General features: G+C 34.6%; 6 protein-coding genes across 19 annotated transcripts in view; 1 reads left to right on the top strand and 5 right to left on the bottom strand.

Annotated features, from left to right (window-relative positions):
- The window catches only part of LOC129569560 (mucin-4), a 21,341-nt gene extending 18,071 nt beyond the window's left edge, over positions 1 to 3,270 (top strand). For 8 of the 13 annotated variants that reach the window (XM_055448489.1, XM_055448481.1, XM_055448492.1 and 5 more), the window contains 6 exons: positions 529 to 699; positions 825 to 1,022; positions 1,174 to 1,279; positions 1,371 to 2,493; positions 2,640 to 2,706; positions 2,827 to 3,270. In XM_055448489.1, coding sequence (XP_055304464.1) covers positions 529 to 699; positions 825 to 1,022; positions 1,174 to 1,279; positions 1,371 to 2,493; positions 2,640 to 2,706; positions 2,827 to 2,890 — 1,729 coding nt within the window. In that variant the 3' untranslated portion in view covers positions 2,891 to 3,270. The remainder of the gene's footprint in view (positions 1 to 528; positions 700 to 824; positions 1,023 to 1,173; positions 1,280 to 1,370; positions 2,494 to 2,639; positions 2,707 to 2,826) is intronic. The other 5 variants (XM_055448494.1, XM_055448486.1, XM_055448493.1 and 2 more) reach the window with 1 other exon arrangement.
- Positions 3,271 to 10,260: 6,990 nt separating this feature from the next.
- Positions 10,261 to 11,985, bottom strand: LOC129569665 (uncharacterized). The gene is made up of 5 exons (XM_055448764.1): positions 11,825 to 11,985; positions 11,437 to 11,735; positions 11,258 to 11,303; positions 10,748 to 10,927; positions 10,261 to 10,695 (listed from the first exon to the last, which is right to left on the bottom strand). The coding sequence occupies exons 1-5, from the start codon at positions 11,983 to 11,985 to the stop codon at positions 10,506 to 10,508; spliced, it is 876 nt and encodes a 291-aa protein (XP_055304739.1). The 3' UTR covers positions 10,261 to 10,505.
- Positions 11,986 to 12,816: 831 nt separating this feature from the next.
- On the bottom strand, positions 12,817 to 15,105 carry LOC129569552 (uncharacterized). The gene is made up of 6 exons (XM_055448471.1): positions 14,745 to 15,105; positions 14,512 to 14,672; positions 13,936 to 14,428; positions 13,636 to 13,849; positions 13,417 to 13,567; positions 12,817 to 13,090 (listed from the first exon to the last, which is right to left on the bottom strand). The coding sequence occupies exons 1-6, from the start codon at positions 14,866 to 14,868 to the stop codon at positions 12,965 to 12,967; spliced, it is 1,269 nt and encodes a 422-aa protein (XP_055304446.1). The 5' UTR covers positions 14,869 to 15,105; the 3' UTR covers positions 12,817 to 12,964.
- A 1,425-nt stretch (positions 15,106 to 16,530) lies between these two features.
- Positions 16,531 to 18,305, bottom strand: LOC129569551 (N-methyl-L-tryptophan oxidase-like). 2 transcript variants are annotated; one of them, XM_055448469.1, is made up of 2 exons: positions 18,030 to 18,305; positions 16,531 to 17,948 (listed from the first exon to the last, which is right to left on the bottom strand). In XM_055448469.1, exon 2 carries the CDS (start codon positions 17,904 to 17,906, stop codon positions 16,788 to 16,790), a length of 1,119 nt encoding a protein of 372 aa, XP_055304444.1. In that variant the 5' UTR covers positions 17,907 to 17,948; positions 18,030 to 18,305; the 3' UTR covers positions 16,531 to 16,787. The 2 variants fall into 2 exon arrangements, with proteins under 2 accessions (XP_055304444.1, XP_055304445.1); XM_055448470.1 differs by having other exon boundaries at positions 18,057 to 18,071.
- Positions 18,306 to 18,377: 72 nt separating this feature from the next.
- Positions 18,378 to 22,417, bottom strand: LOC129569550 (uncharacterized oxidoreductase dhs-27-like). The gene is made up of 4 exons (XM_055448467.1): positions 19,809 to 22,417; positions 19,577 to 19,737; positions 18,790 to 19,496; positions 18,378 to 18,719 (listed from the first exon to the last, which is right to left on the bottom strand). Exons 1-4 carry the CDS (start codon positions 19,921 to 19,923, stop codon positions 18,443 to 18,445), a joined length of 1,260 nt encoding a protein of 419 aa, XP_055304442.1. The 5' UTR covers positions 19,924 to 22,417; the 3' UTR covers positions 18,378 to 18,442.
- A 458-nt stretch (positions 22,418 to 22,875) lies between these two features.
- LOC129569664 (uncharacterized) lies at positions 22,876 to 24,085 on the bottom strand. Its single transcript, XM_055448763.1, has 3 exons — positions 24,074 to 24,085; positions 23,278 to 23,984; positions 22,876 to 23,205 (listed from the first exon to the last, which is right to left on the bottom strand). Exons 1-3 carry the CDS (start codon positions 24,083 to 24,085, stop codon positions 22,914 to 22,916), a joined length of 1,011 nt encoding a protein of 336 aa, XP_055304738.1. The 3' UTR covers positions 22,876 to 22,913.
- Between the last annotated feature and the right edge of the window lie 2,582 nt (positions 24,086 to 26,667).

Here is a 26,667-nt window from a genome sequence, read left to right as displayed (position 1 = left end):
TTATATGTGTTGTGAATAGAAGTTGCGTTTTCATTCTCGGACATTCATTTGCAACCCTTTTTTCTCGATACACAAAAACCCACCACCCAAATCCCCCACACATTGTGTTTGTAGATTGGCTATCACTTTGATTGTGTGTGTATTTACACAAAGTATATATATAATAATTGATTGAATTTCATGCGATTTCATGATTGTTCATAAATTCATACGTCTGTTTTTTGTTGTTAAATTTTTCGTTGTTGTCACATTTTCCATTCGTTCTCTCTTTCACTCGAATTTACAGCGATTGTAAATATTTCACATACACAATAATAATGATTAAATGCATTTCCCTCGATACTCATATCGATTGTTAACATATTGATACATTTATTTTTCTTTCTTTTTCTCTCAAACTGATTGATGTTGTCCACTTCTCAAATTACAATTTCGATTTCAATTGCTTCAAATGTGTTTTTCATTTTTTTTCTTTTCTTTTTCTTCCTCTTTTTTCTATCCCGGTCAAATATGTTGTGACGAATCTAGAGAAGGGGCGAAGTTAATACCCGAAAACTTGGAATCAACTTTAGCGCCGGGAGCCGCTAGCTGTTGTCCTTGGGATGACGTCAGTACCGGTGACAATTTGGCTGTTTCAGTATCAGTTTGTCCCTGGGACGACGATGAACCACCGTCAACCTCAAAACAGGCAATTGCTAGGTAAATTCCATTTGAAACAAATTTTTCACTTTGGGCAAAACGAAAAAAAAAATCCAAACCCAAAATTGGTTCATTCGCTTGACAAGATGCAAACAAAATTGACTAAATCGGTTGTTGTCGTGTAGTTTTTTATCCAGATCAAGAAATAATTCAGCTTTTGATTCTGGTAGCTCGTCGTCAGATATTAGCGAGATATCGGAACGAATGCGAAAAACGTGCGGATTACGTCAAAATACACTCGACTGTGAATTGTTGCCGAGTGGCAAACGACTTGCACCCATATCCACTGAACCAAGACGGGCATCCATTACCATTGCGCCGAGGTTTGTGCCACGCTACTTTTCCAAAACTGATTTAAATGTACCAAATTGGTTTCGACTTTGTCGTTCAGATTTCATTCATTGAGATTTAAATTCGATTTCGACTTTGACATACGGTTGTCTGTTTCATTTTCTCGTTCGTTCGTTCGTTTAGATTGTGCGACATGCATTTCTCCTTTAGACAACAAAGTGGTCCAACAGCCACAACGAATATTGAACATCAGCCGTCCTTTGATAAATCCAAGAAAATTGATAGCAGTGTAAGTGTGCCGAACCGAATTATACGTTCAATTACTTGATGTGTCCTAATGCGTTTGACATTTCCGGCTCTCCCATCCCATTTTAAATCAGGTGGAAACAATACCAACAATTTCAAAATCATCAATAACAGACCTAAAATCGCATTCAAGCAGTAGCATCGCAGCGATGCCAAGCACGGATAAAATACCATCGTCACCGAAGCAACAGCAGCAACAACCAACGAAAACGCGAAGTTTTGATGATCGTGAATGTTTACGTACAGCCACGGCAAGCGAATCGAATACCAGTTCGAAGAGTAGTATAAAATCGCCAATCGGTGACGCATGCCATGATGAACAGAGAAAATCTAGTGAAAATATTAGTTTACATTGTGAAATTAACGAACCAAATAATACAAACGTTCGGCAAGAGAACATTATTTCTGCTGTGCTTTCAAATGTAGGTGATACTAATTTAGAAGCAAGACGATGTTCCGTTTTATCGGATGGTGCAAAAGTACGAAGTGAAAGTTTATCATTGAGTGCATCACCGCCAAAAATAACCGTTATGTGTGCACCGTGCATCGATGTTATATTGGCCGAATCAGCACAGGCACAGCATACGGATACAATTGAATGTGATGTGAGTGATAGTGAAGAAATTGCTCAAAATACAAAAAACGATGAGCCAGCATCAGAAACAGGAGGAGAAGAAGCAGCAGCAGCAGCAGCATCGGCAACAACAACTGTAGATGCAGCAGCGGGAGCAACAGTAGCAACGCAGTGTTCAAAGGATGCTGGCATTCGAAAAACATCATCACCGACACCTGACGCGAGCAACTTACAACTGTCGCTAGAGGTGAAAAAGTCCGACGAGGTGACAAGTCAACCGGAGGATTTGTCGCCATCGATGGACGAATACGAAGAATGCAATCCGACAAGTGGTGACTATCAATATGACACAATCACTGGCGGTGAATCGTTGGTACCGGGTTGCGTTGCGCCTGCTCCAACGCCATCACCACAAATCGCACCATTAGCCGAAATCGAAGTCGATCCTCCCGACGACGATATGTCTGTCACTGGAATTGAAAAACCACCTGAAATACACATCGATCCGGTTAACCCCACTGATGATGATACCAATGAATCAACTGCCAAAACGCAACCACAGCAACAGCAGTCACAAACAGCACGTACAAAACCGAAGAAGAAACAAAAGTCAACCGACAAAGGTAACCAACACACCCTCACACACCAAAGAGACCACTGAGCACATTACACAGTTTCCCCATTTGGGAACTGGAGAAAACTTGTGCTAGTGGTTGTGTTTTACTTGCAATTCTAATGTGAATTACATTCAATTGTCTATTCGATGCAGGTGATGGAGTGCAGGTGAAAGCGAGCGAAGAGACTAGCCGAAACACCATTTGCCCATGGGAAGATGAGTAAGTACACGTCTTTTTGAATTTTGCGGCAAATTTGTTTTTTTGGTCCGGTTTTGCTGGACTTTGTAACATTATTCCATCCACAAATTTTACCTGCATTCATTGTTATCACACCAACAGAGACGGTTCGTCGACATCCGATGATAAATTTGTAAAAACATATTCAACGCTTGGATATCTCTGAATGCATAAGCTCCCCTTCACACACTTTGCGTAACATTCGACCTGACTTATAGTGAATACTGGTGCAAAATATCCAAAATAACAAATGCAGCCAAAGAGACTTTGATCGTACAAACAACAAACAAACAAACAAAAACAGAAAAATGCACATAAACACACTATAAACCAAATGATGAAACTACAACACAGAGTTATACTATAATATGGAAAACGACCCCTTTCATCACTCATCGAATACAACAAACAAACAAACACACTCAACCAAATCGTAAAGAATTTCAATGAACAGATAACAATAAATAGTAAATAAGATAAAAGAAAATAATATCGAACCGACAACATGGAAATCATAAACCTGATCCAAGGAAAAAAACAGAAAAATAACTTCAGCACTATCGATAACAGAAATGCGACTAGAAAAAAAAACACAACAATAATAACAAATATAAATGTAATTCGTTGAGTGCGTCAATGCACTCAGCATTGGACGGACTAACCGGTAGATTCCAAATCTTCACGACACACAGCAGAAGAAATCCAACAGAAAACATGAATACAATTTGTTAGAAGAAACGGCTAAAATGGCAGCAACAACAGCAGAAGCAGCAACCAAACACGAATTTCATAATTCCAAGTGTGAAAAATCGCTTCATTTGTACGAGTGTGCATGCGCGCAAATCACAACCAAAATCGACGAAAGAAGTAAAACCATTTTTTTGAGATGATAAAAATCTAGCTAGTACCTATACCTTATTTGTAAAAGTATAACTGATGATGAAAGAAACGAAAAAATGAAATGAGTAGTGAAGTAAACACATTCAACATGGGGGAAAAAACGACGAGCGGAAAGAAACCAACGGAAAAAAATGAATTATGAATATAAAAAAAAACCTACGTGTATATTATATATTGATTGTTTATTATGATTATTGCTAATTTAATCTAATGCATAGCTTCTGACATGAAACCACAAACTTAGACTCAAACTCACAATATTTATGAAGAAACAAAGCCATTGATAGTAGCCAAAGAACAAAGTATTAAACTGAGCACAAACTAAAACACTCAATCATTGAGCGTGAATGAAGCGAGAGCGATGCGGACTCGAGCGAGCTCTAGGATTTACATCAAACACATACGCACATTCGAAATTCAAAGTGTCGAAATAATATTCGCGGCTATTTTGCTTGAAATTGCCAAACTAAGTCTCTCTCTCAACTAGGAAAACACCCTCTCCATCCTGCTTCTCCTTCTCCCCCACAAAGTCTCACTCTCTTAACACAATATTTACCGAGAGCCGTTCAATTTATATACCATATTAGAATCAACGAGGAATGCCAAAACTATAATCGAACCCACTCGAACACCGACAAAACTCGTTACTTCAAATGATGAAGACATTCCATCAGGAAAGGCATACGATAATAATAAATCAATGAAACAATCATAATCACCCACGAATTCCCGCGCGGACGAATTATCGGCTGAATGTACATGTACAAACATACATAGCGCTCGCGCACATCACACGATTTCGAATTCAAGCGTGAATCAGCTCATCAATAAATCAATTCGTTGGAGTATTTTGGGATTACAAAGCAAATCCACATAATTAAAATCGTCGCTCCAACGAAACCGAATCGAATCAAAACACCAGACAAATTACTCATTTATTTTGACCGACGATTTTGTCGAACATCCATCCGACAAAGTGTGATATTGAAAAACGATCGATTTCGATATTTCAATGTTTTTATCGACTTTGATAAGCTTGTCATTGTTAGTATCTAATGAAGAAAAGAAGAAAGCACTGAAATATGTAGAAAAAATGGTTTGGAATTTTTCATTACAAAATTTGAGGAAAAATTTACAACGGCATTACAAAGCTATGAGTTAGCCAAAGCCCAGCTGATTTATAACTTACCGAGCGGTTTCTTGAAATATTCAAACCATTTTATTCTTTGCATCAATCATTGGATAGCGATCGGACTTGTGATTTTATATATATTCTGAAAATCTGCCGAAAAAATCTGAAGAAGGATATAAAACCATAACTCATATGAATCGCATACCATTCGCATTGATGCAACTTGTTTCTCTTGGGGAATTTCCAGAAAATAAAAGCAAATGATCGTAGAACTAAATTCTAATGAAGTACAGCAAATACCAAAATTTAGCATAAGGAGTTAGACATTTTCGTCAAAAACCAAAAAAAAAAAAACATTTATTCATATTATATTCAGCTAATACAGATTTAAAACTTTCACTTGATAAATATATCGTTTAGCAGTTAATTGTAGTCGTTTGTCGTTTGTACGTTGGAAAAAAAGGAGAAAAAAAACAACAACAACAGATTTGTAGCGAAACAAAAATAATAATTCAATAGAAGCTTTTGAATTGTCCTGAGAGAATGATCCCGCAGAGAACAGAAAAAAACTGACATTTTTTTACACTAATCAAAAACGTTGGACCAAAAACATCGATGGAATGATTTTATACGAACTAAACAAATAAGTTGATGATCAAACAGTTTCACACCACAAAACAGTTTTCATAATGTCACCACCTTCAGAATGAATTAGAACCGGAACAAAAATACACCGAATTCAATTGGACACAACTACCAAACCGTTTCGCAGTAAAACTCAAAAAGGACAACCACTACAACATTTCGTGTTTTAATATTTATCTACAATAACACTTTTCACTTACCAAAAAATAACAACAACAACAACAACAAAACAATTTGAACTAATTGTCATCATAATATGCGTACTACTTAACAACAAATGAATAAGGGACACATATTCTCCATACGAATCGCATGGAATCAAAATTCTCTTTATATATTTATAGAATATTGTTCACACATTCACTTAATATTGACATTCATTCAATGTAATACGCTATGGAAAAAAACATGAAGAAAATCTACTAAAAAAATTCTATATCAGATAAAAAAAACACAACTAAATATTATATATACGGTGTATTTTGGCAAAGCTTTTCGTTCGAAGGCTTTGCATGTTTTAATGTTTAAACTTAAGTTTATGAATCCATATAGCAATGTAAATGCCGAGTAAATTCGTGAAATTACATTGAAAATTGATTTTCTTCGGAGACGAAGACGACGACACAGAAGAAGATGAATAGAAATTTGCTGAAAAGAATGAATTGTATTTTGTGTGTGTAATATAAGTGAAACTTAAACCCATTATACAAACATAAAGCATGTTTAAGCCAACATAATAACGTAGAGCAAACAATGGAAATTATTTACTTAAATATTGACCAAGTTTAATCGCTAGAAAATAAGGGAGTGTCGTGAAGTGTTTTCTGAGATTTTTCTGCATGGTATGTACACTGTACACAACATTTTTCTCTCTCGCTTTCTCTCGCTCTCCCTCCCCATATTTGGAATAACATGCTCAGCTGGAGAGAATCGAGGAATTTGATTTTTATTTCTGCACAATCATAATTCGAATTGCGAGCAAGAGGCACGCACACAATTTCTTGTTTTCTGAATGAATTCATTGGGTCATTTAACAGCGCCATTTCAATTAGTTTTAACTGATTCGATGGGCCATTATGAATGCAGCTAACGCAAATTTGTGCATTTGAGAGCTAGATGAAATCTCTTCAAGATTGAATACACAAGGAGAGAGAAAGACAGCCACTTCAGTTGCCATGCCACGAGACACAAACACACACACACACACACACACAACTACAAATTTAGACTATAGGATTGAACGATGGAAAATTCCCCAAAGAAATAACCCAGATATTGCAATTTTGCATATAATATCTGACGCTATTGTTACGACAATACAATGCTCAACCACAATGCATTGGATACCACAAGCATGTTTATCATTTAGGAGATAGGTCGATAATTATGTTATGAAATGAAATCGAATCGGTTTCTCAGTTGTTATTTTATGGACGTGAGGCATTTTATGTAAATGCTTTTCTTGCACATTTTGCACTTTACACCAATCGACAAAACTGATCACACTACAACAACCCGCCGTGAAATTGACAAACACCAAAAATAGAACATCCTAACTGAATTCGAATATGTATATTTCAATTTATTATTAGAATTAGAGCGCATTAAATCGATCGATTGTGATGAGATGTGCATTACATCTGAGCCGTATGTATTCAGCCCACGCCCCACAGAAAAGCCGAACGTACAAAAATGGAAATATATCATGAACAATTCCAAAGCACAAATTAAACAAACACAAAAAAATATGACAACCAAAACAGTGAATGAACAAATAACTATTTTTCTTAAAATGTTCTAGTCAGCAATGAAATGTCAAATGCTTAGAGTTTGTAACAGAGAACAAAAAAAGCTTTGAATTTATAGATGAAATTATACTAAAAAACGGAAAACATAGTTGAAATCTTGCAATTGCATATACTTTATTGGAATACACAAGTTCAATGAATAGAAAAAGCTTTTTTCTCATTCTATCTAGTTGAATGGAACTGGTCTAGTTGCAATTTCACACACACACACAAAGCCAAAGTTTACTGTGTGAAAGTGATTTCGTTGTTGGCTCATAGCGTTTATCAAGAGCACAAACTAAGTTTAAGATAAAAAAAATGGAAATTAAGAAAACAAACTCAACATTTTCAATAGAAAAATTATTCAATTCTCTTTGCTAGTTCGATTTTCGTCCGCTTTTACTTCAACTCAAAGCTAGAATGCAATTCAATGGCATCGCAATGTGGGTAACAAAATAGAATCGGTCACATTGTGTAGCATTGCTATAGTGCAATGATTTAAAGCAACCATATGATTGTCCACCCCATCCCAAACAACAACAATAAAAACTTATCCGACCAATCGTTTTGAGTCCAATCACTTTTACGAAATTTACACATTCACATTTCATTCTTGCTCTGGCTCACAAAATAGGAAAATAACACGAAATTCAATGCTTTGGATGCAAAGAAAATTGTTACTATTCCTAACCTATTCATTCGGAAATGTGTGCTAACCGCACAAATGCAAACTAAATTCAACCACAATAACGAAACAATGCAAATTCAAAGCGAAACGAACACCCGACTTATTGTTTAGCTTATGTATTAGCCAAAGGAAGAAATATAGTTTTAAAAAAAGAAATAAAAATTGAGTATAGAATAAAGGAAAATAATTTGTGATTATTGCTAAAAACTAAAAAAAATACCGAGAAAAAAGAGGGGAAAAAATATGTAACAGAAGAATTTGAACACATTTGGACATTGAAACTTGCCCAATTGAAAGAAACTACTTTTTTGCCAAACAGAAATCGAAGAAAATCAATAAGAGAGAACAAAAAAAAATATTGCAAAAAATATAGTGAATTATTAAAAGAAAGAAACAAAAAAACAAAAACTGTTTCAAGGAACCTGTGTCTGATTTTGTGGCATCGACTGGAGATTCATTTTTTTATTTTCAGAACAAATCCAACGAAAATTGGAGATAGTAAAAATAAATTGTTGGTTTTCAAACCACTGATCAACCCAATGTTGATCTAGTAGCCACCACAAAATGGGCGCGAGGCTCAATTATGGCCTATATAAATTGTTACAGCCACATAGAGAAAATTATTCGCATTTTTTTTTTAAGAAAATACAAATTGTTCTCAAGAATCGAAAATTCGAAACGTAATTTGTTTTTCTTTTTCGTTTCACAAAATAAATTCGAAAGCCATATTTTGTCAGCATTTACTAGGAAACTTTTGACATTTTCACTTCTCTCTAAAATCTAAACGTTGAACGACAAAATAAAAATATTGAAAAAAATCAAGTCATTTTTCATTCAGACAGAAATAAACGAAACAAAAAAGAAGGAAAAACACAAACCACATTGATCGGAATTAAGTTCAAGATCGTAGGAGTATGAGATGACTATGATAACATACAACCAGACAAATGAATGGAAAACTGAAGCACAAATATTGTTGTAAAATAAATCAATGTAAAATTTATAGCGATCAAATCATGAAAATAGAAAGAATTGTTATGAGATGGCCAATTGCCCATTCGATAGTGGTGTCATTTTCAACCCATCACCGTTTGTGCAATTGTTCGCTTTCGTCTGATTTCTTTATCTATTTTCATTCTAATTCAATTGAGAGCAAATAGAATCAACTTTTTATTCGTTCATCTAGAATTTACGCCAAAGCATTTTCTAACCAATTAATAACAACATAAAATGAAAGAAATGAAGATAATGACACTTTCACCATTTGAACGTTCATCTGTAAACCCTACTCTCAGAATTCAAAGGAGGCAAACTAAAAAACATATAGTGTAAAAAATCAAATTACCCACTGTGTTTTCGACATTGTAGGCAAAATATCAGTTGACCTCCATTGTATTAAAATTGTCGGCGAAATGTCATTTTACTTACATTGTTAATATTTGTGGAGTCCATTGTATTAAAAATGTAGGTAAAATGACATTTCGCCGACAATTTTAATACAATGGAGGTCAACTGATATTTTGCCTACAATGGCGAAAAGACAGTGGGTAATTTGATGTTTTACACTTTATGTTTTTTAGTTTGATGCCTTTGAATTCTGAGAGTATCTATAATCTATATATTTCTCTTACGTATTTTTTACTCCACCTCCTTTTCATGACGAACCTATCTATATGATAATTTTCTTTCTTTTTCGTTTTGGTTTTGGATTTCATGTTTGTTAATAACTTTATTTGAAAAGAAAAATACCAAGGAAAAATTAAGAAAAAAAAACAAAAAAATTTTTACAATTTTTTATAAGCCTCTGTTTTTGTTTTGGACTTTAGTTTAAAATACGTACTTTTAGATGATTTTAATGTGACAAAAAGAAGAAGAAGAAAACACAAAAATATACATAAGACATGCGGGTCGATTGGCTGTGTTTGAATGTGCTTAGCAAGTAGATGCAAAGACTGCAGCATGAATTCGACCCAACCCCAGAAACACAAATCAGTCCAGCCAGCCCTCATACAAACAATTGCATGCAATGATTAAAAAAAAGTCGAGACAAATGAACTTAGGCGAAAATGAAATTTAAAGAAAAACATGAAATGTATGTTTGAGAGGAAAAAATACCATTGACCGAAATTGTGGAATTATTATTTATATTTTGAGGAGACGGGGAGAACAACACCGTTGAATGGATTAAATCTATATTAAAAAGTGAAAAAAAGCAAACATTTATTCCAGCCGATGTGTATTTTTGGATTGTTGAAAACAATGAGCTAAGCTGAATGGGTATGTTATTTCGTAGGGAAATATGAAAAATAAATTTGACGATGGCAGTTTTCAAATAACACTAACGCAAAGAAATAAAGAACAAAAATCCCAAAAACCAAAATGAAAAATAATGTAAAAACAAAGTCAAGCAGAACAAAAAAAAGAGTAAACAACTAAATATGATGATGTTAGTTATTAAAGATTATTATTAAACAATAAATTATATTACAACTCAACTGAAAAACATTATTAAAAACTATTACATCATAAAATGTATAATAAAGATACAATAATGTGTTAAATGCCGCTGTTTTTTGTCTTCTTATTCACAAACACATACAAAAGTGTATTATGATATAGCTTTTTCATTTCAATGCACAAATTGAAACGGTTGAATTGCATTTCGGCGAAGCTGCTTCCTTTGTTTCCAGCGAAAAAAGACGAGTTCACAAAAGAAAGTGATGATGCTGCCACAATAACCTATCAACATATGAAGATACGATGTCTCGTACATATCACCAAGTTTGATTTGATTCCCACGACCGGTTTCTTCCAGAAACCTGACAAAAAACAGATGAGGTTTCACATTCCAAAAGGTATAAGAATTCTTACTTGTAGCTTGTCGCATGGATATAATTGAATATCTGATCCAGCATGCCTGCTTCGAAGTAGCGCCGCACCAACTTTTTTATTCTGTCAAAATGCTTTGAATCTTTTGACACTTTAAACATCTGCTGAAAGTTGATTTCTTCCCGTAGAAAGACAACACCTTCGTGCTTCTGCACAGTTTTGCTAAAATTGTTTTCGCATCAAATATAGGAATACTTTTTCAATTTATACATACACGGTTTGTAATCTATGCATACATCAATGAAATTTTCAGTAGAGTGGAGCGATCTATACGGAATAACGTATAGTCTGACGTTTTGAAGTGGTTTTGGCGTTGACAGATGCATAGTTAACTAACACAAGCACAGAATATAGGTTTCTCCGCCAAAATCGCTTCTAAACATCAGACTATACGTTATTCCGTATAGATCGCTCCACTCTACTGAAAATCGCATAGATGTATGCGTAGATTCCAAACCGTATACTAATTTAATTGATTTGTATAGGTAATACTTAGCCACATCGCAGGTCAGAAAACACCCTCTTCGTAAGTATAAACCTGTGGTGATTTGCATTGTATTATGGTATAATATACCATGTTTCATTCAATCAAATTGAGATAAATTAGTTTCAATTCGAAGAAAAAAAATTAAATAAATTTACATAGAAACAAACGAAAGAGAAAAAGAAACCTTGCTTAAGCTCATTTAGACACGGCTCTCCAATGCCGAAATTGGTAACGGGACCTGGATGAAATCCTTTGACCAAACTGATTTCATGGTCGGTCAATAGTTTAATTTGTGGTGAAATCAGTTGTGTCGAAAAAGCACTCAAAAAAATGGAACCCAAGAAGAAATTATGAAGGAATTTGAATGTGAGGAAACATTTTTCATGAACAGTTGTTTTAAACATTGGGATTGCCATCATCATTTGCGATTGGTTTGTATAGGAATATGACAGACCAAAGGCTTCGCCAAATGGTTTGCCCATTCTAAGAAGTCAGAAGAATTTTTTTTAATTTATAAGTTAAATTTGTAATAAAATTTTCGGGTTAGTAAGACTAATATTCCAAGATCATACCGATGGTGAATGATTAAATAGAATGAGAACCAATTGATAATGAATATTATGGTACTTAAAATAATGAAAACACTAGTCAAACTCAAGGCACTAGTCGGAGCCAACATTCCAGTATTCGTATAAATCAAGCAATAACGATTCTGATAGTGTGGCCAAATCATTTCCACGTCGTCCGTGGAGTTGTAAACACCGTCTTGATCGAGGAAATTAATAAAAATGTCGACATTGTGTGAAAAAGAAATTCGATTCAAATACTCGACGGGCACTTTCAAATCATTTGCAAACATATTCAGCACCATTAGCATAGCAGTCGAAACGAATGTGTAAGCACTGAAATTGTTTTCGTCATCTTCATCTTTAGAAAAATTGAAGAGAACTTTTAATGTTGACTGAAAAAGAATGAAATGTGAGATTAGAACTGTTTTAATGCAATTTTACCCAATGTATTTCTCAATAGCTATTTCAATGAATTTTACCATTTTGAATAGTCCCTTGATTGATCCACTTGATGTTTGCAGTTTTGAATACACTTATTATGATCTTTTCTATTGACTTGTTTTTCACATAAAATAAGAACAAAGATTGATCAAATCCTTCCAATCTGAGCCTTATATATATCCAGACTAATTGTCAAAGTCCATTTCGTTGATTACGATTTCAATCACGCTGATTGAATCAGCTTAATGTGATCATCACATAAAATTTATGTGTCTCCAGATTCAATGAACATTGATTGATTATACAACACCTAATTTTGTTTAGTGCCTTCAACTGTGCATTCACGTGGATTCATGTACGTAATCCTTACTACTAATCAGAGTTTCGATCTCAATTTTGTTAATTCATTCATTAGTCGTAGTTTGAAAGTGTTTTCATATCATACTCAACATTATCAAGTTGAAAAGTACTGTAGAAACTAAATAAATAACCAGTTTCGTAATCACATGAATTATAAGATATTATCTCTAAATAACAACGCACTTGTCTGAAGTTCATTATGACGAATATAAGTCAGTTCGGCAATTCAATGCCACCAAAAATTCAATTATCAGGAAGACTTTATTGAAACACTAGAAATCATAAACAATTTTTCCTGCTAAATTCTTCTTCTCTCAATTTAGAAGCTATCGTGTATCTCAATCACAGGTAGCCAAATCGTGCTGAATCTTCGATTAAGTCGCAAATCCTGGTGGTAAAATCTTCTAGGTTCTCTTCTGGTACTTTGATCAAATCATTCATTTCACCTTCATTTTCATCAACTCTTTCCTTATATATACAAATAAATAAATTATTTAATTAACCAATAAGTATTAATTTAATGAAAAAAAAAAAATAAATAACTCATAAAACCGCGAGACGATGTTAGTGCGTCGTACATGACTACCGTCACGACTTTTACTTCGTTCGTGTTCATTATACTATACGACCACCAATTATGTCGCACATCGTTTAAATTGTACACACAGAGTTCGTTAGAACGACTACTGCGATTATATTCGGCTTATGTCGTGAGCGCAACGAACACAAACGAGGCAAAAGTCGTGCCAAAGTCGTCTCGTATCTATATGATAATGAATAAATAAATAACCAACCGAAAATTCGCTTAAATCTGGAATCGAATCAGGATCAGCTGAAAAGATAGCGATCAAAATGATCCCCGTGAGTGTACCGTACTTGCCAAATTGCTTCAGCTGATCCAATAATGCCTCGTATGGGAAAAGCTTATTCGGATCCGAGCCCAATCTAAAACGATAAATGTAACAATGTTGAACTGCGAAATGTTTAAACGAGACTATTTTGTGGCATTTTACCTTTGAAGAAAGTTTGAGAGGCTTTCGTAATAAATTTTTATCAATTCGTCATAATGTTGGTCACGCAGACTCTTCCGTGTGCAAGATAGAAGGAATAGAATGATGTCAGTAACGGGCGAGGCATATCGCGAGAACTGCCAGTCGAATAGTTTTACTGCGATCGGTTTGCCTTGAGCATCTTTTTTGAACATACTGTTATTGATCCAAACATCACCTATAAAATAAAAACCATGAAAATCAGTCGTTTAATGATCATGAAAAGAATGAATAGCGAATGTAAGAATGTGCCAATCATCCTACCGTGACACAATACAGTGTATGGTTCGGCTAATTTTCCAGTGACGCATTCTGCACCGGTCTTATCAAATCCCTTTTCAATAGCACGAGCAAATTTGTTCTTCAATTCCATCAAGTTCCGTTCATTCAAAGCGTTGATTGCACGATTTCCCATTGCCGTCAGAAATATTGTGAAATCTACGTTGTCTGTTCTATAGTAAAGCTCATCCAAATTGCTTGTTACTTTTGCAAATGTTTCTGGTTGTTGATCCCTCAATGCAAATGAGATTGCATGCAATTTACTCAACGCTTTCATTACGAGTGCTACATGTTCAAAAGTTAAGTCTTCCTTACGATGATCCAGCATTTCGAATTGATTCACTCGCAGATCCTCTAGGAACAAACTTTCCGATAGCTCTTTTTGGATAATGGAATAACATTGCGCATATTCATTGAAACCATCCACTTGAGGTGTGATGCCTTTTGATAACTGGAACTCGTAAAATATCGGCAGTGTCTGGAAGTCAAACGAAGCATTAATGCTGAGTACCCAAAACCAATCGGTATGCTTTTTATTTTGGGAATTTTATCTGACAATACCTCGTTGTACACTCTTATTTCGCGCACAAAAAATGAAGCCAATCTGAATTTCTCACGACGCATCACACTTTGTGCGGCAATTTTCAGAATCAGAGACGATTGGTTGGTATCATTTCCAAGTTGGTAAATGATTCGGTAGATTTCTCCGATGAAATGGTCACCTGTGTAGTCACATGAATAGTCGTGAAAAACTTAATCCGCCGGAATATTTTTGAAACCAAATTGAGTATTACCTTTCTTGGAGCCAGCTTCGATCCAAATTTTCACATCTTTTGATCCCAATCGTTGTTCGACGACTTGTTGAAGCGTTGTCTTGATAAGATCACCGGATATTTCCTTTATATCTAAACCTTCCATGATTTGTTTCTTAATTCTGGGTAAAATGAGCTCTTCGATTCAATTGAATTGAAACTGAAAATTTTCTGAATAAAATAACTAATTCTCAATGTTGGAGGGACAATTTGGTAAAACACCATCGATCGCTTCAAATTGAAATGTCAGTTTGAATTACGTTTTGGTTATTATATGCAGAAAATGTGAATTTGACTTAATCTTATCAACGTTTGGTAGATGAGATGGTTAACATACAACTCAACTAAGATTCCATTGCGTCATTTTGTAACAATAATGTGAATTCGCTGAGTCACATTTTTGCCATTGTTTAATCATAAGAAAATATGATAAAGTATAACGAAAACCTTTAAAAAAGTCCCAAATTTTGACACGTGACATCGATGTAAATAATATTAAAATTCTTCTTCCAGATTTTGATTTGAAAGGCAAACAATGTGCAGAAAAAACTAGTTTAATTCAACAGAATTTGAATATTCGGTGCTTATAATTCAGCGTTATCTCATTTGATTAACAAGCACTCACACAGAAGTACTTTTACAACATGCACGACTTGTATTGGTAATTTGACAGATCACCACTATTATTAATGGTGAGCATAGTGATTTTATATGTATTGTACAACCAATACTACTTATTGAACTATGTCACAAAGTAGTATACCAATACAAGTCGTGCATATTATAAAAGTACTTCTGAGTGAGCAAACAAATTTCACAAGGCCTTTTGTGTAACCAATCTTTTAATAAAACTCTAATTATGTTTTAGATCAAGAGATAAGAAAAAAACGTGATCAGACGTGTTCAAATTAGGTTTATCTCAAGTTGAAAAATGAAAAAAATAATTTTTTGATAAATCCAACTGAGCCGTATCAGTGAACAAATCAAGCAGTTGTTTTTTGTAAAAGTCTTGTGGTGCTTGAAGTGGACCGCCATCCTCTGTTTCATATTGTTTATCGACATTATTTGCAAATTCTTAAGAATTCGCATGCATGGTTATTTCCAGAACTTTTAAAGTTGAGTTAACAATACCTCGTAAGGAAATAATTTCGCTGGATCAGAGTCTAGTCTTAAATTAACAAATTTTACCATACAGAGCTGAGATCACGTTATTTTGTACAAGATTTATCTCCAAGAAGTCAGCAACACTTCTATGATAAATTGTTAAAAGCTCTTCATGTTGTTTTTTTCGTTATTCTTTGGTTGAACAACAAAGTAAGTACGAAAACCAAGTCAGTGACAGATGACGCACATCTACCAAACTTAGAATTGAATAATTTTATGTAGATCGGCTTTCCACCACCATCGCTGTCCAATCATCTCCATAACAAATGACGGCATATATGCCGTATACGGTTCAGATAAACTGAAGACTTCAGTCTGGAGTAACAATTCGGATATTCATTACAGGCTATTCACACAAGGATCAATTACTTTGGATGGCTAGAATTGATGAAGAATCGGCAAAATCTGTGATATTCAAATAGACAAATAGAGAAAATGAAATTGAAAATATCGATTTTCAAACAAAAATCGATTTTCAAAAAAACACTTTTGTTAAATTAATATCACCAACGTCAGTTTGTGTAATAATTATTGCAATTTGCTATAAATTGGAATCCTGACCCCGGCATTGTTTCCTATGCAGATTAAAATAGATAAGATATTCGAGTTGAATTGTTTATTCTTTGATAAATACATAAAAAATGATTATAGTTTATAAGGCTCAGTCAATATTCAATATAAAGTGTTATTTGGTTATATAATAAAAACCCAACAGTTTCAAGTTTACTTTTGCACTTTTGTTAAGAATTAAAATTAATTTACGCATTCATTTGAATATTTTTATCGACGTAAAAAAGTGATAATCATACACTCCGATTAAATTTTGACCGAAAATTACTTTTGGTTCGACAAATTGCACCCCTAGCATGGCTTAGCAAAACGTGACAAAGAGAATGGCGACAAATCAAATGGCGAAGATTTATTTTGAGCAAAAGCAGCAGCAATTTCGCCCAGCACACTGGCAAATTTGAAGGCATGACCACTCAATCCACTTATGATAAGTTGGTCTGGTTGTGTATGAATAATGAAGTGTTTATCGGGTGACATATCGTAGGTGCAAGACTTGCCATAAATGCATTCTCTAGTACCCGGAAAAACCGAATGTAAAAAATCCAATAATTCACCATTGTCCTCAGGGAATGCACCAAAAGGCGTTCGCTCTTCTGGACTATTTATTGGCTGTCCCCCACTATGTTTACCCACTTTTAGTGCATTGTTGTTTGCAGGAAAACCGTAAAACTCTGATTCATTATCTTTTATTACGAAAACAAATCCTGGAAACTTGTTGTTCTCGTTGTAACTATCATCCGCTTGATACCAGCCAAACACTTTGCGCACCGGTTGAACAGGCAGTTTCGGTAGCAGCTTGGTTAACCAGGTGCCGGCGCTGAACACCAGTTTACGACCAAAGTAGACGCCGTTTGCAGTTTCGACTTTCTGCACATCACCGTCACGAGTAACACCAGTTGTTGGACAGTTGAACAATTGTGTGCAGCCGGCCTCTTTGGCAAGACGAATGAAATGACCGATTGCAACCTCACTCTTCAAATACCCCGCATTCGGTTCAAACACTCCAACAAAACCATGTGGCACTTTTATTTGCGGCCAACGTTTCATCACAGCTTCCGCTGTTAACATTTCTACTGGAATTTGGTAACGGCTCGCACTCTCGTTCGCATTACGTATATATTCAGAGTCGTTTGGACCAATGTTAATCACGCCACACCGATGCATAATGCGTTCACCAACCTGCTCTTCCAGTTCATCCCACAGCTGCTGGGCGCGCAATACCATTGGTACATAGATCTCGCCCTGGCCGTAAGCGTGGCGCATTAGGCGCGTTTCACCATGGTGACTGCCCTGATCATGTGGTGGATGTCCGTTGTCGATCATCAACACTTTTAAACCTGCTTTGGCCGCATAATAACCGGCTGCCGAGCCTACCGACCCGCTACCAACCACAATCAGATCATAAATCATTCTTTGTTAGTTTCTAGTTGAAGAATTTAAGTTGAAAAGTACCTATTTTGAAAGAAAAGAAAATAGATCGACCGATAGGTTTTTATGTCAAGCATTAAAATTTTCATTCGATTTTTTGTTTACCACAAAACTATTATTGAATAAACGCACCGATTGAATTAGCTAACAGAACTAGTACTGAATAAGCTAACTTAAACCAGCAGCTTATCAGCTGATTTGTTGTAAAATAATAAAAATTTGTTATCTCTAATAGCGTTTAATCGGATTGTATTGGTATGTTGATATTTAATCAGCAACCACTTCTCGAGGTAAGTGCTAATAATAACAATGAAAACATGATGACGTACTGCGCTGGCCGTGAAAAAAAACTTCAGCTGGTATCGATTCCAGGTACGGCCTATTAAACTAGTATTAAATTACTAGTTAAAATTGCACTAAATGTGCAAATCTTACATTCAAATACGGGTTAAATAAATGAGATAAGATTTATTTGTTTATTTCTTGATATAATCAAACAATATAGTAAATTTACATCTTTACATACACCCAAGGCGTTCCAAGTCAATGAATAAATCCGTTATTTTGTTATTGTATGCCATTTTCAGTTCGTCTGGAATTTGGAATATATTCTCGAAAAATGATTCATCGCTGCCCGCTTTCTCTGCAACATCATCGAAATTCGGAATCGTAGCTGGATCAGCATAAAGCATGGGAAATAAAAATGCTCCCACGAATATTGTATAAATTCCAAATTTCTGCATCTGTTCCAACAACGCTTCATAGGGGAACATTTTTTGAGGATCTGATCCCAATCTAAATGCGAAATTTTTAGTTTAAAACCGAAATAATGTGATTGAAACTCGTCGAATTACTTTCATTTTACCTTGTTAATAAGTCACAAAGGCTTCCATAGTAAATTTTTAAGAAATCCTCATAATGTTGATCACGCAGCTCCTTCGTTGTTGAGCAGAATAAGTATAAAACCAAATCGGTGATAGGTGAAGCATAACGAGTAAATTGCCAGTCAATCAATTTAACTTCAACGGCTTTACCTTGTTCGTCATAACGAAACATCGAGTTATAAGTCGTTAGATCACCATGGCAAATGACCGCATAAGGCTCAGCTGCTGCACTTGCAACTAAATTGAATATTGTTGCGCATTGATCGACTCCTGCCGCTCGGTTGAACTTTTCCAACAGATCAAACCGTTTTTTCTCTTCTAAAATGGTTGTTAAACGCTTAAGTGTATCGAAATAATGGTCGTTAAATTCTGATTCAAGGAATGTCCAATACTGTTCAAATGAAAGACTCGCCAATTCTTTGAATTTCTCTGGTTGTTGATCTTTTAGCGCGAACGAAATGCCGTGAAATTTTCCAAGCGAATTCATTACTAATGAAACATGCTCAAACGTAACCGATTTCTTACGATAATTTATCATTTCGAAGCGTTTACTTCTCAAATCTTCAAGAAACAGTGATTCGGATAGCTCTTCACTTATACTGAAGTAACACTTGGCACTTTCATTGAAGACATTCCCGCCTGGAATAACACCCTTGGACAGTTGAAATTCTTCAAAAAACGACAAGATCTGCAAATTTTGATGGGAATTATGTTTATGCTTAGTGTTTCAATTTAAATCATTTTTTAATTTTTTTTTCTAATCTTCACCTTATCGTACATATTAATTTCGCGTACAAATAAATCACGTGATCTCATTCTTTCTCTACGCATCGGGTTCCTTGGAGCGACTTTCAAAATCAATGAAGATTCAATCTTTTCATTAGATTCCTCGTATAGTACGCGATATACTTCGCCCATAAAATTGTCACCTGATATTTGTAAGCGAATATCCAAATCAATTACTGTCCCTATTAATATTTTCTCTAGATAAATTTAATACCAGTTTTGGAGCCATGTTCAATGCGAAGCTCAACATCAACGGAATTCAACTGTTTTTGTAGGAACTTGATGAGTTCTTCCTTCGTTTTCGTTGCTAAAATTTCTTTTATGTCCATTTTTCTTTTAATTTTTCAAAATCTTTCAATGAAACAAAATTATCATCAAACTTTTAGTTAAAGCAATTTGGAATCAACACCCGTAGTGCACACGAGTATCTATGAATGCAACAGACTTTTAAGAATACTGATTTACTTGAAATATTGCTGCAAGTCATCATTTCAATGAATATTATTTGAAGTACGGAGATAACACTTATTATCTTCACCACTTGATAATTATCAAGTTTCTGTGACTGTTTGTAAACAATGGAATGCATCAAGTTATAGCCATATTATTGTCTTTTGTGTACTATTAAAACTATTTGTGCACTGTTGCTGATAAGAACCGATGGACAAAGTCCAATCGGTTCGTTGGTGTTCTTTATTGGAGGTTCAAGTGAAGACTGTCGTTGAGTGACCGATCGCTTATATGCAGGTGCGATCGGTCGCTCAATAGTTTTTGATTAGCTTGCATTATGTTTACATTTCTACTGTTCATGCCACATCATCCCCCGGGATTTAAATTTCTCCGAAAATTTGAATTAATTTAAAACTTTAACAAAATTGGGGATGTGTTGTTATGAGAGCTTGTCATACAAATATTAACAAATGTTAGTTGGAAAAATTCATATTTTGAGTACTTTTAAATTTGGATAGAAAGAAAAGATGTTTCAATTACAGTTTTTTTTTCACCTTTGTGTGCAAAACTTACGATAATAAAGAAATTTGAACGTTAATGAAATAAATTCTTCAGTCGATTTCAAACATTTAAAAAAAAATGCTGAATTGCAATCAAAGTTCATTTAACTGTATGAATGTTTTTTTTTTTGCTTAAACTGACAAGTTTTTTCTGTTCCCCTGCAAAACTTGGTTTTGATTCCATTGTTTTTTTCTTGAATAAATTTTTTTTGGCTGCGCTACTTTTGGCGACTTAGGCTATCTTAGACTGCGCTGCTCTGGCGACTTAGGTCTTTCTTCTTCTTCTTCTTCTTACGGGGTTTGAAATTTGTTTTCAGTGCAAATTCAGTTTATTGACTTTTTGTTTTAACTTCTAATTACGACCTTTTTTTTTTGAAATTTGAGTTTCCATATGCTAACTTTTTCATTCCTTTTGTATGGGTTATTGACATTTTCGATTTTTTTTTTCATAAGAATTTGCTAGAAATCTTCGCAGGTTTTAATTTTGACATATTTCTATCATATCTATTTTTCAACTTAATGTTATTTTGTTGCTTTTTTTTTAAATCGTATTTCTGGTTCATTGGTGTTTTGTGGTAAATGTTTATTGAGATAACTTTTTCATAAGTTTATTCGATGTCCGTTGATTGGCGCTTTATCATTTTGCTTGTTTCACTCATTTTTCTTTTTCAACGATTTGCTGCGTGTTTTTCTTTCTAAAGAATTTCCAATTAAAATGGGACCATCTTAAATTCACGATGGTCAAGACAAGCGCATATTGTTTAATTTCAAAAAAATTTTCGTGTTCCGTTTGATTTTTTTCTTTTAATGTTACATTTTTCTCAGGATTTTGGGACTTTTCTACTGATTTGTTAAGAATTTTGGAATTTGGATAATGTAAAACGATGGATTCTCTTCACGTATTCGATTTCTTCATTGATAAACTTTTAACTTGACGAAAAATTTTACGAATATGATTTTTATTTTTGGCAACGAAGAATTTTTCACTGATTAGAATTTGCGTTTCTTTACATTTTGCGTTTATTTTGTTGTTGAAATGGATATCAATGGAATCAAATATTTCAATTAAATCGCGATTGTTACTATTCAGAAATATTATCTCAAATTTATCACTAATTTGGTTAATTTTGTTATATGTCGATCGAATTTTCTTTCTAAAAATGTTGATTGATGTTGATATTGCCGAATCGATGTTTAGTTGAATGATGTTGTGTTGGATAAATTCGTATACTTTGCTCACTCTGCTTTCGATGTCCAGTAAAGTTTCGATTGCTAAGTTCAATTTATCAGGTTCTTGACTTTGTGCGGCAACTTTCTCCAGAAATGAATGAGTTTCAATTATCACTGCTGCTTGCGTCTCCAGTTTCCCCTCAGCTTCTTTCAGGATTTGAATTGATTCGGTCTTCTTTACGCATTGTGCAATTAAATTGATGTTATGTTGAATATCTCCCAATTTTTCGGAAACTTGTTGCCACGTTTTTGTCTCCATGATAATTGTATCAAGAATTCCAGTCAATATTCTCAGGAAAAGGCGTTGATTTACCAATTTTTGATCAATAATTTTGAATAACTGCAGTCCGATGTCCAAATTTCGTCATTTCTTTCAACACAAAATACAAATATTTCACAATTAATCAATTGATGTCCGAGATTTTTGTTTGTTGGTTCTCATCCTGTTCGTGCAGAGCCAAATATAGCCATATTATTGTCTTTTGTGTACGATTAAAACTATTTGTGCACTGTTGCTGATAAGAACCGATGGACAGAGTCCAATCGGTTCGTTGGTGTTCTTTATTGGAGGTTCAAGTGAAGACTGTCGTTGAGTGACCGATCGCTTATATGCAGGTGCGATCGGTCGCTCAATAGTTTTTGATTAGCTTGCATTATGTTTACACTGCTTACATTGCATTTATTCTACTGTTCATGCCACAAAGTCTAGAATACAACAAAGTCACTACAATCAGTAACCACACATGATAATTCGCATACAGAGTGAATAGTATTCACACTCCAGTAATCAGAATCTCTGATGATGCGATTCAATTGAATTCGAGAAAACACGCGAATTCATTTTGTTTAAATGAAATCAAAAGAAAACTTTTGTCGCAAAAATTTGTATTTGATATGTGTGCTAAAGTACACAAGGAATTAGCTAAACGTTATTATTAAATTTTTCAATACCAAAAGACATGTAGCTTAGCTAAGAATTGGTCATAAGTTCATATAAATTCTTCAAATCCTTTTATTTTGGGTGTTATAAATATAATTGTACGTAGTTCGTCAAACAGATGTCTAAATATTAAATATAATTATTCTGCAACTTTTTCCATGCATCCAAGGTGATTCAAGTCATCAAAGAGGTCTACGACTTTCTTATTATACGCATGTTTTGAATCACCTGGAATACGGAAGATGTTTTCGAAAAATGACTCGTCACCATCTAATTTCTCTGCAACATCATCAAAATTCGGAATCGTAGCTGGATCAGCACAAAGGATAGGTAATAGCAATGCACCGGCGAATATTGAATAGATGCCAAACTTTCGGATCTGGTCCAAAAATGTTTCAAATGGGAACAATTTCGCTGGATCAGAACCCAATCTATATTACATGAGAAAATAATTTGGAAATGAATTTAAACTATTAAAAGGCTTTTCCAGTAACGAATCTTACCTTGTCAACAATTCGGATAGACTTTCATGATAAATTTTCAGGAAATTCCCAAAATGTTGATCACGCAGCTCCTTGGTTGTTGAGCAGAATAAGTATAAAACCAAATCGGTGATAGGTGAAGCATAACGAGTAAACTGCCAGTCAATCCATTGCACTTCAACGGCTTTGCCTTGCTCGTCATAACGAAACATCGAGTTATTGGTCGTTAGATCACCGTGGCAGATGACCGCATAAGGTTCAGCCGATGCACTGGAAACTAACCGTTTGACTGTTGCCAATAGGTCGGTTCCAACTGCTTCCTCGAATTTTTCCAACAAATCGAATCGTTCTTCCTCTTCCAAAATGGCTGTCATACGTCTCATCATACCGTAGTAATAATGTTTAGTTTCCGAATCGAACATTACCCAAAACTGTTCAAATGATAGACTGGCCAATTCTTTGAATTTCTCTGGTTGTTGATCTTTCAGCGCGAACGAAATGCCGTGAAATTTTCCAAGCGAATTCATTACTAGTGACACATGATCGAATGTGATTGGCTCGCTGCGGTAAATTATCATTTCGAATTGCCTTCTTCTCAAATCTTCAAGAAACAAACATTCACAAAACTCTTCACCTATACTAAAATAGCACTTGGCACACTCGTTGAAGCCATTCTCGTTAGGAATAATCCCTTTGGATATTTGAAAATCATCGAAAAATGACAGAACCTACAGAGATTTAAAATTTATATTTGGCATAGAAGTGGTTGTCATTACCAGAGCTCTGATTTTTGCAAAATAATAGCTCTACTCATTACCTTGTCATACATGTTGACCTCGCGCACGAACAATTCGCGCGTTCTCATTTTTTCTCGACGAGCCAAATTCGTCGGTGCGATTTTCAAAATCAATGAAGACTTACTTTGGTTTTCATTTTCATTGTTATTTTCGTAGTGCACACGATAGACTTCTCCCATGAAATTGTCACCTATTTGAAAATGATATAATTTATAAGGATTTACAAGTTTGCCGCCATTTTAGTCATTTTCACCTTTTTTGGATCCATGTTCCACACAAATTTTAACGCTTCCCGAATTCAATTGATCTTTTACGGTTTTTATAAGCCCTTTTTTGATACGCTCTCCAGATATTTCTTCTATATTTAATCCATTCATTTCCATCGTTTATGAATCAATTGTACGAAACTGAACAAAACACTTTGTTATTTTTGAATATAAAAAAAACTTTTCAAAATGGCACACTTTTTTGAATCTCCAAATTCAAAATTACATTCAAATGCTCTTTGATGCGATACAAATATTGTCAAAATACACTTTTGACCGCCTATTTATTTTACGTTTTCTTTCAGAATGTGACTAAACCTGCAATTTTGGCAACGGTTATTTATATATGCTGAAACACCTATTTGTTTCTCCGACTGATGTTTTTATCTTTATTTTTGATATAATAACAGTTGCAACCTTATTCATTCACCAAAACAGATATTATCTCCACGATGATCTTGACATACAATTTCTAATGCATCCGAAAAGCACGCCAATTAGTTTATTACAAAGACATTTTATATGACCTGAACTCATTGCCCAATTTTGAATTTTTATCAGAGTGAAAATATAAAACAATGCTCATGTATGTTTCCAGTCATAACCTTTATTGCTTACAAATACACATTTTGTTTTTACTTTTTTGTTGGGTGGGTATAACATTGCAGTAATGAATAATGTAATATGATATTAAATGTAACCCAGACGTGCGAAATCTATATATATAACTCTATACTTTTGTCTGTCCGTCTGTTCCGGGTTGGCGGCTAAACGGCTGGTCCGATCTAGACATGCCGCACATCATTGGAAAGGTCTTGAGACGGCGGTGGACATAGGCCCATTTTTGGTTCATCCGGGTCCATCACGGTCGTGTTAACACCATTTTAGTCGATATGGGTATCAAATTAAAGGATTTGGAACGGAGATGAACTTGGACACCATCTCGGTCCATCATGGTCATGTTAACACGACTTAACACCATTTTCATATATGAATAGTCAATATGGGTATCATATGAAAGGCTTTGGAACGGAGAGGAACATGGACACCATCTCGGTCCATCATGGTTAATGCTCCCATCCGACAGGATTTTGGCCTGTCTGACAGGATTTTTCGACAAAAATCTGACAGCCATGGCTGTCACAGCCATGCCAGGATTTTTGAATTTTTGACAGGCTTTTCAGCCATTTCAACTCAATGCAAAATTCAATACGAAAAAAAAATGTATATACGTAAAAACAAAAATCAAGAACGAACAAAAAGAACGAAAAAATATCAAACAGCTGATATACTGTTACTGTGGCGATGCGAATACGAACAGTTGAGATATCGATTATGTAAACAATCATTTTGATTGCAAAGATCAGCAACAATACAGATTACTTACGCGGTATCTGAACTGTTCGTCTCACTCATAGCATGTGAATCACAGCCACAATAGCGGTACACTCGATGAATTTTTTTATAAATCAAAAAGTTTGCATAAACAAATTCAGCAACCAAAATATATGGGTAAGTATGAGTTTTTAGTTATACAGTATGAATGAGTTTTGCATACGTCTGTGTGAGAGCCAATGATTCATGTCATTGCATGAATTTCAAATCGTAGCCAGTCATCAGTTGCACTTGTCACTTGCTACGTTAAATATAATATTCATTCTGAAATCAAGTGTGTTTTTGTTCCTAAAAATGTAAAAAAGTGGAGCAAAAAGTGACGAAAATGAAAGAATACCGTGTAAATTCCAGAAAGAATGGTTGGAAACGTATACGTGGCTCGAAGAAGTTAAAGGCAATCCACAAAAAGCAAAGTGTACTTTGTGTCCATCCACATTCTTAATCGGTTCACGTGGTATTAGCGATGTCACCAAGCATATGGATACAGCAAAACACAAGGGAAAAACAGCGGATCAAGCTGGTTCAAAATTCATCAAAACACAGCCCAGATTGTTGGAAAAGGTTAAAAATATTTTTGAAATTTGTTCAATGTTTTGGAATTAAATTTCGTTTATTCATTTTTTCAGATTCGATCCGGAGAGAAATATTCTATTGCAACAGCGGGACGGAAACCAACAGGAGCATAGAATTTGATTCAAAATGCTTTATTTGTGATGCTATTTCTAGCTACTTCTCATCATGTTCATTTAAACTTGAATAAAATGTTATTTTTGACCCTTGGAAAACGAAAAAAATGACAGTCTTTTTAACAGCCATTTGGTGGTAAATGACAGCCTTTTGGACGCAATTTGGCCTGAAAATCAGGATTTTCGACAAATTTTCGATGGAGCATTAATCATGGTCATGTTAACACGACCTAACACCATTTTCACATATGAATAGTCAATATGGGT

The sequence above is a fragment of the Sitodiplosis mosellana genome, unplaced genomic scaffold (assembly GCF_009176505.1).
Source record: "Sitodiplosis mosellana isolate CC-2019 unplaced genomic scaffold, AAFC_SMos_1.0 Smas_scaffold_38, whole genome shotgun sequence".
NCBI classification, from domain to species: Eukaryota; Metazoa; Arthropoda; class Insecta; order Diptera; family Cecidomyiidae; genus Sitodiplosis; species Sitodiplosis mosellana.
This window is presented reverse-complemented; position numbering and strand designations above follow the sequence as displayed.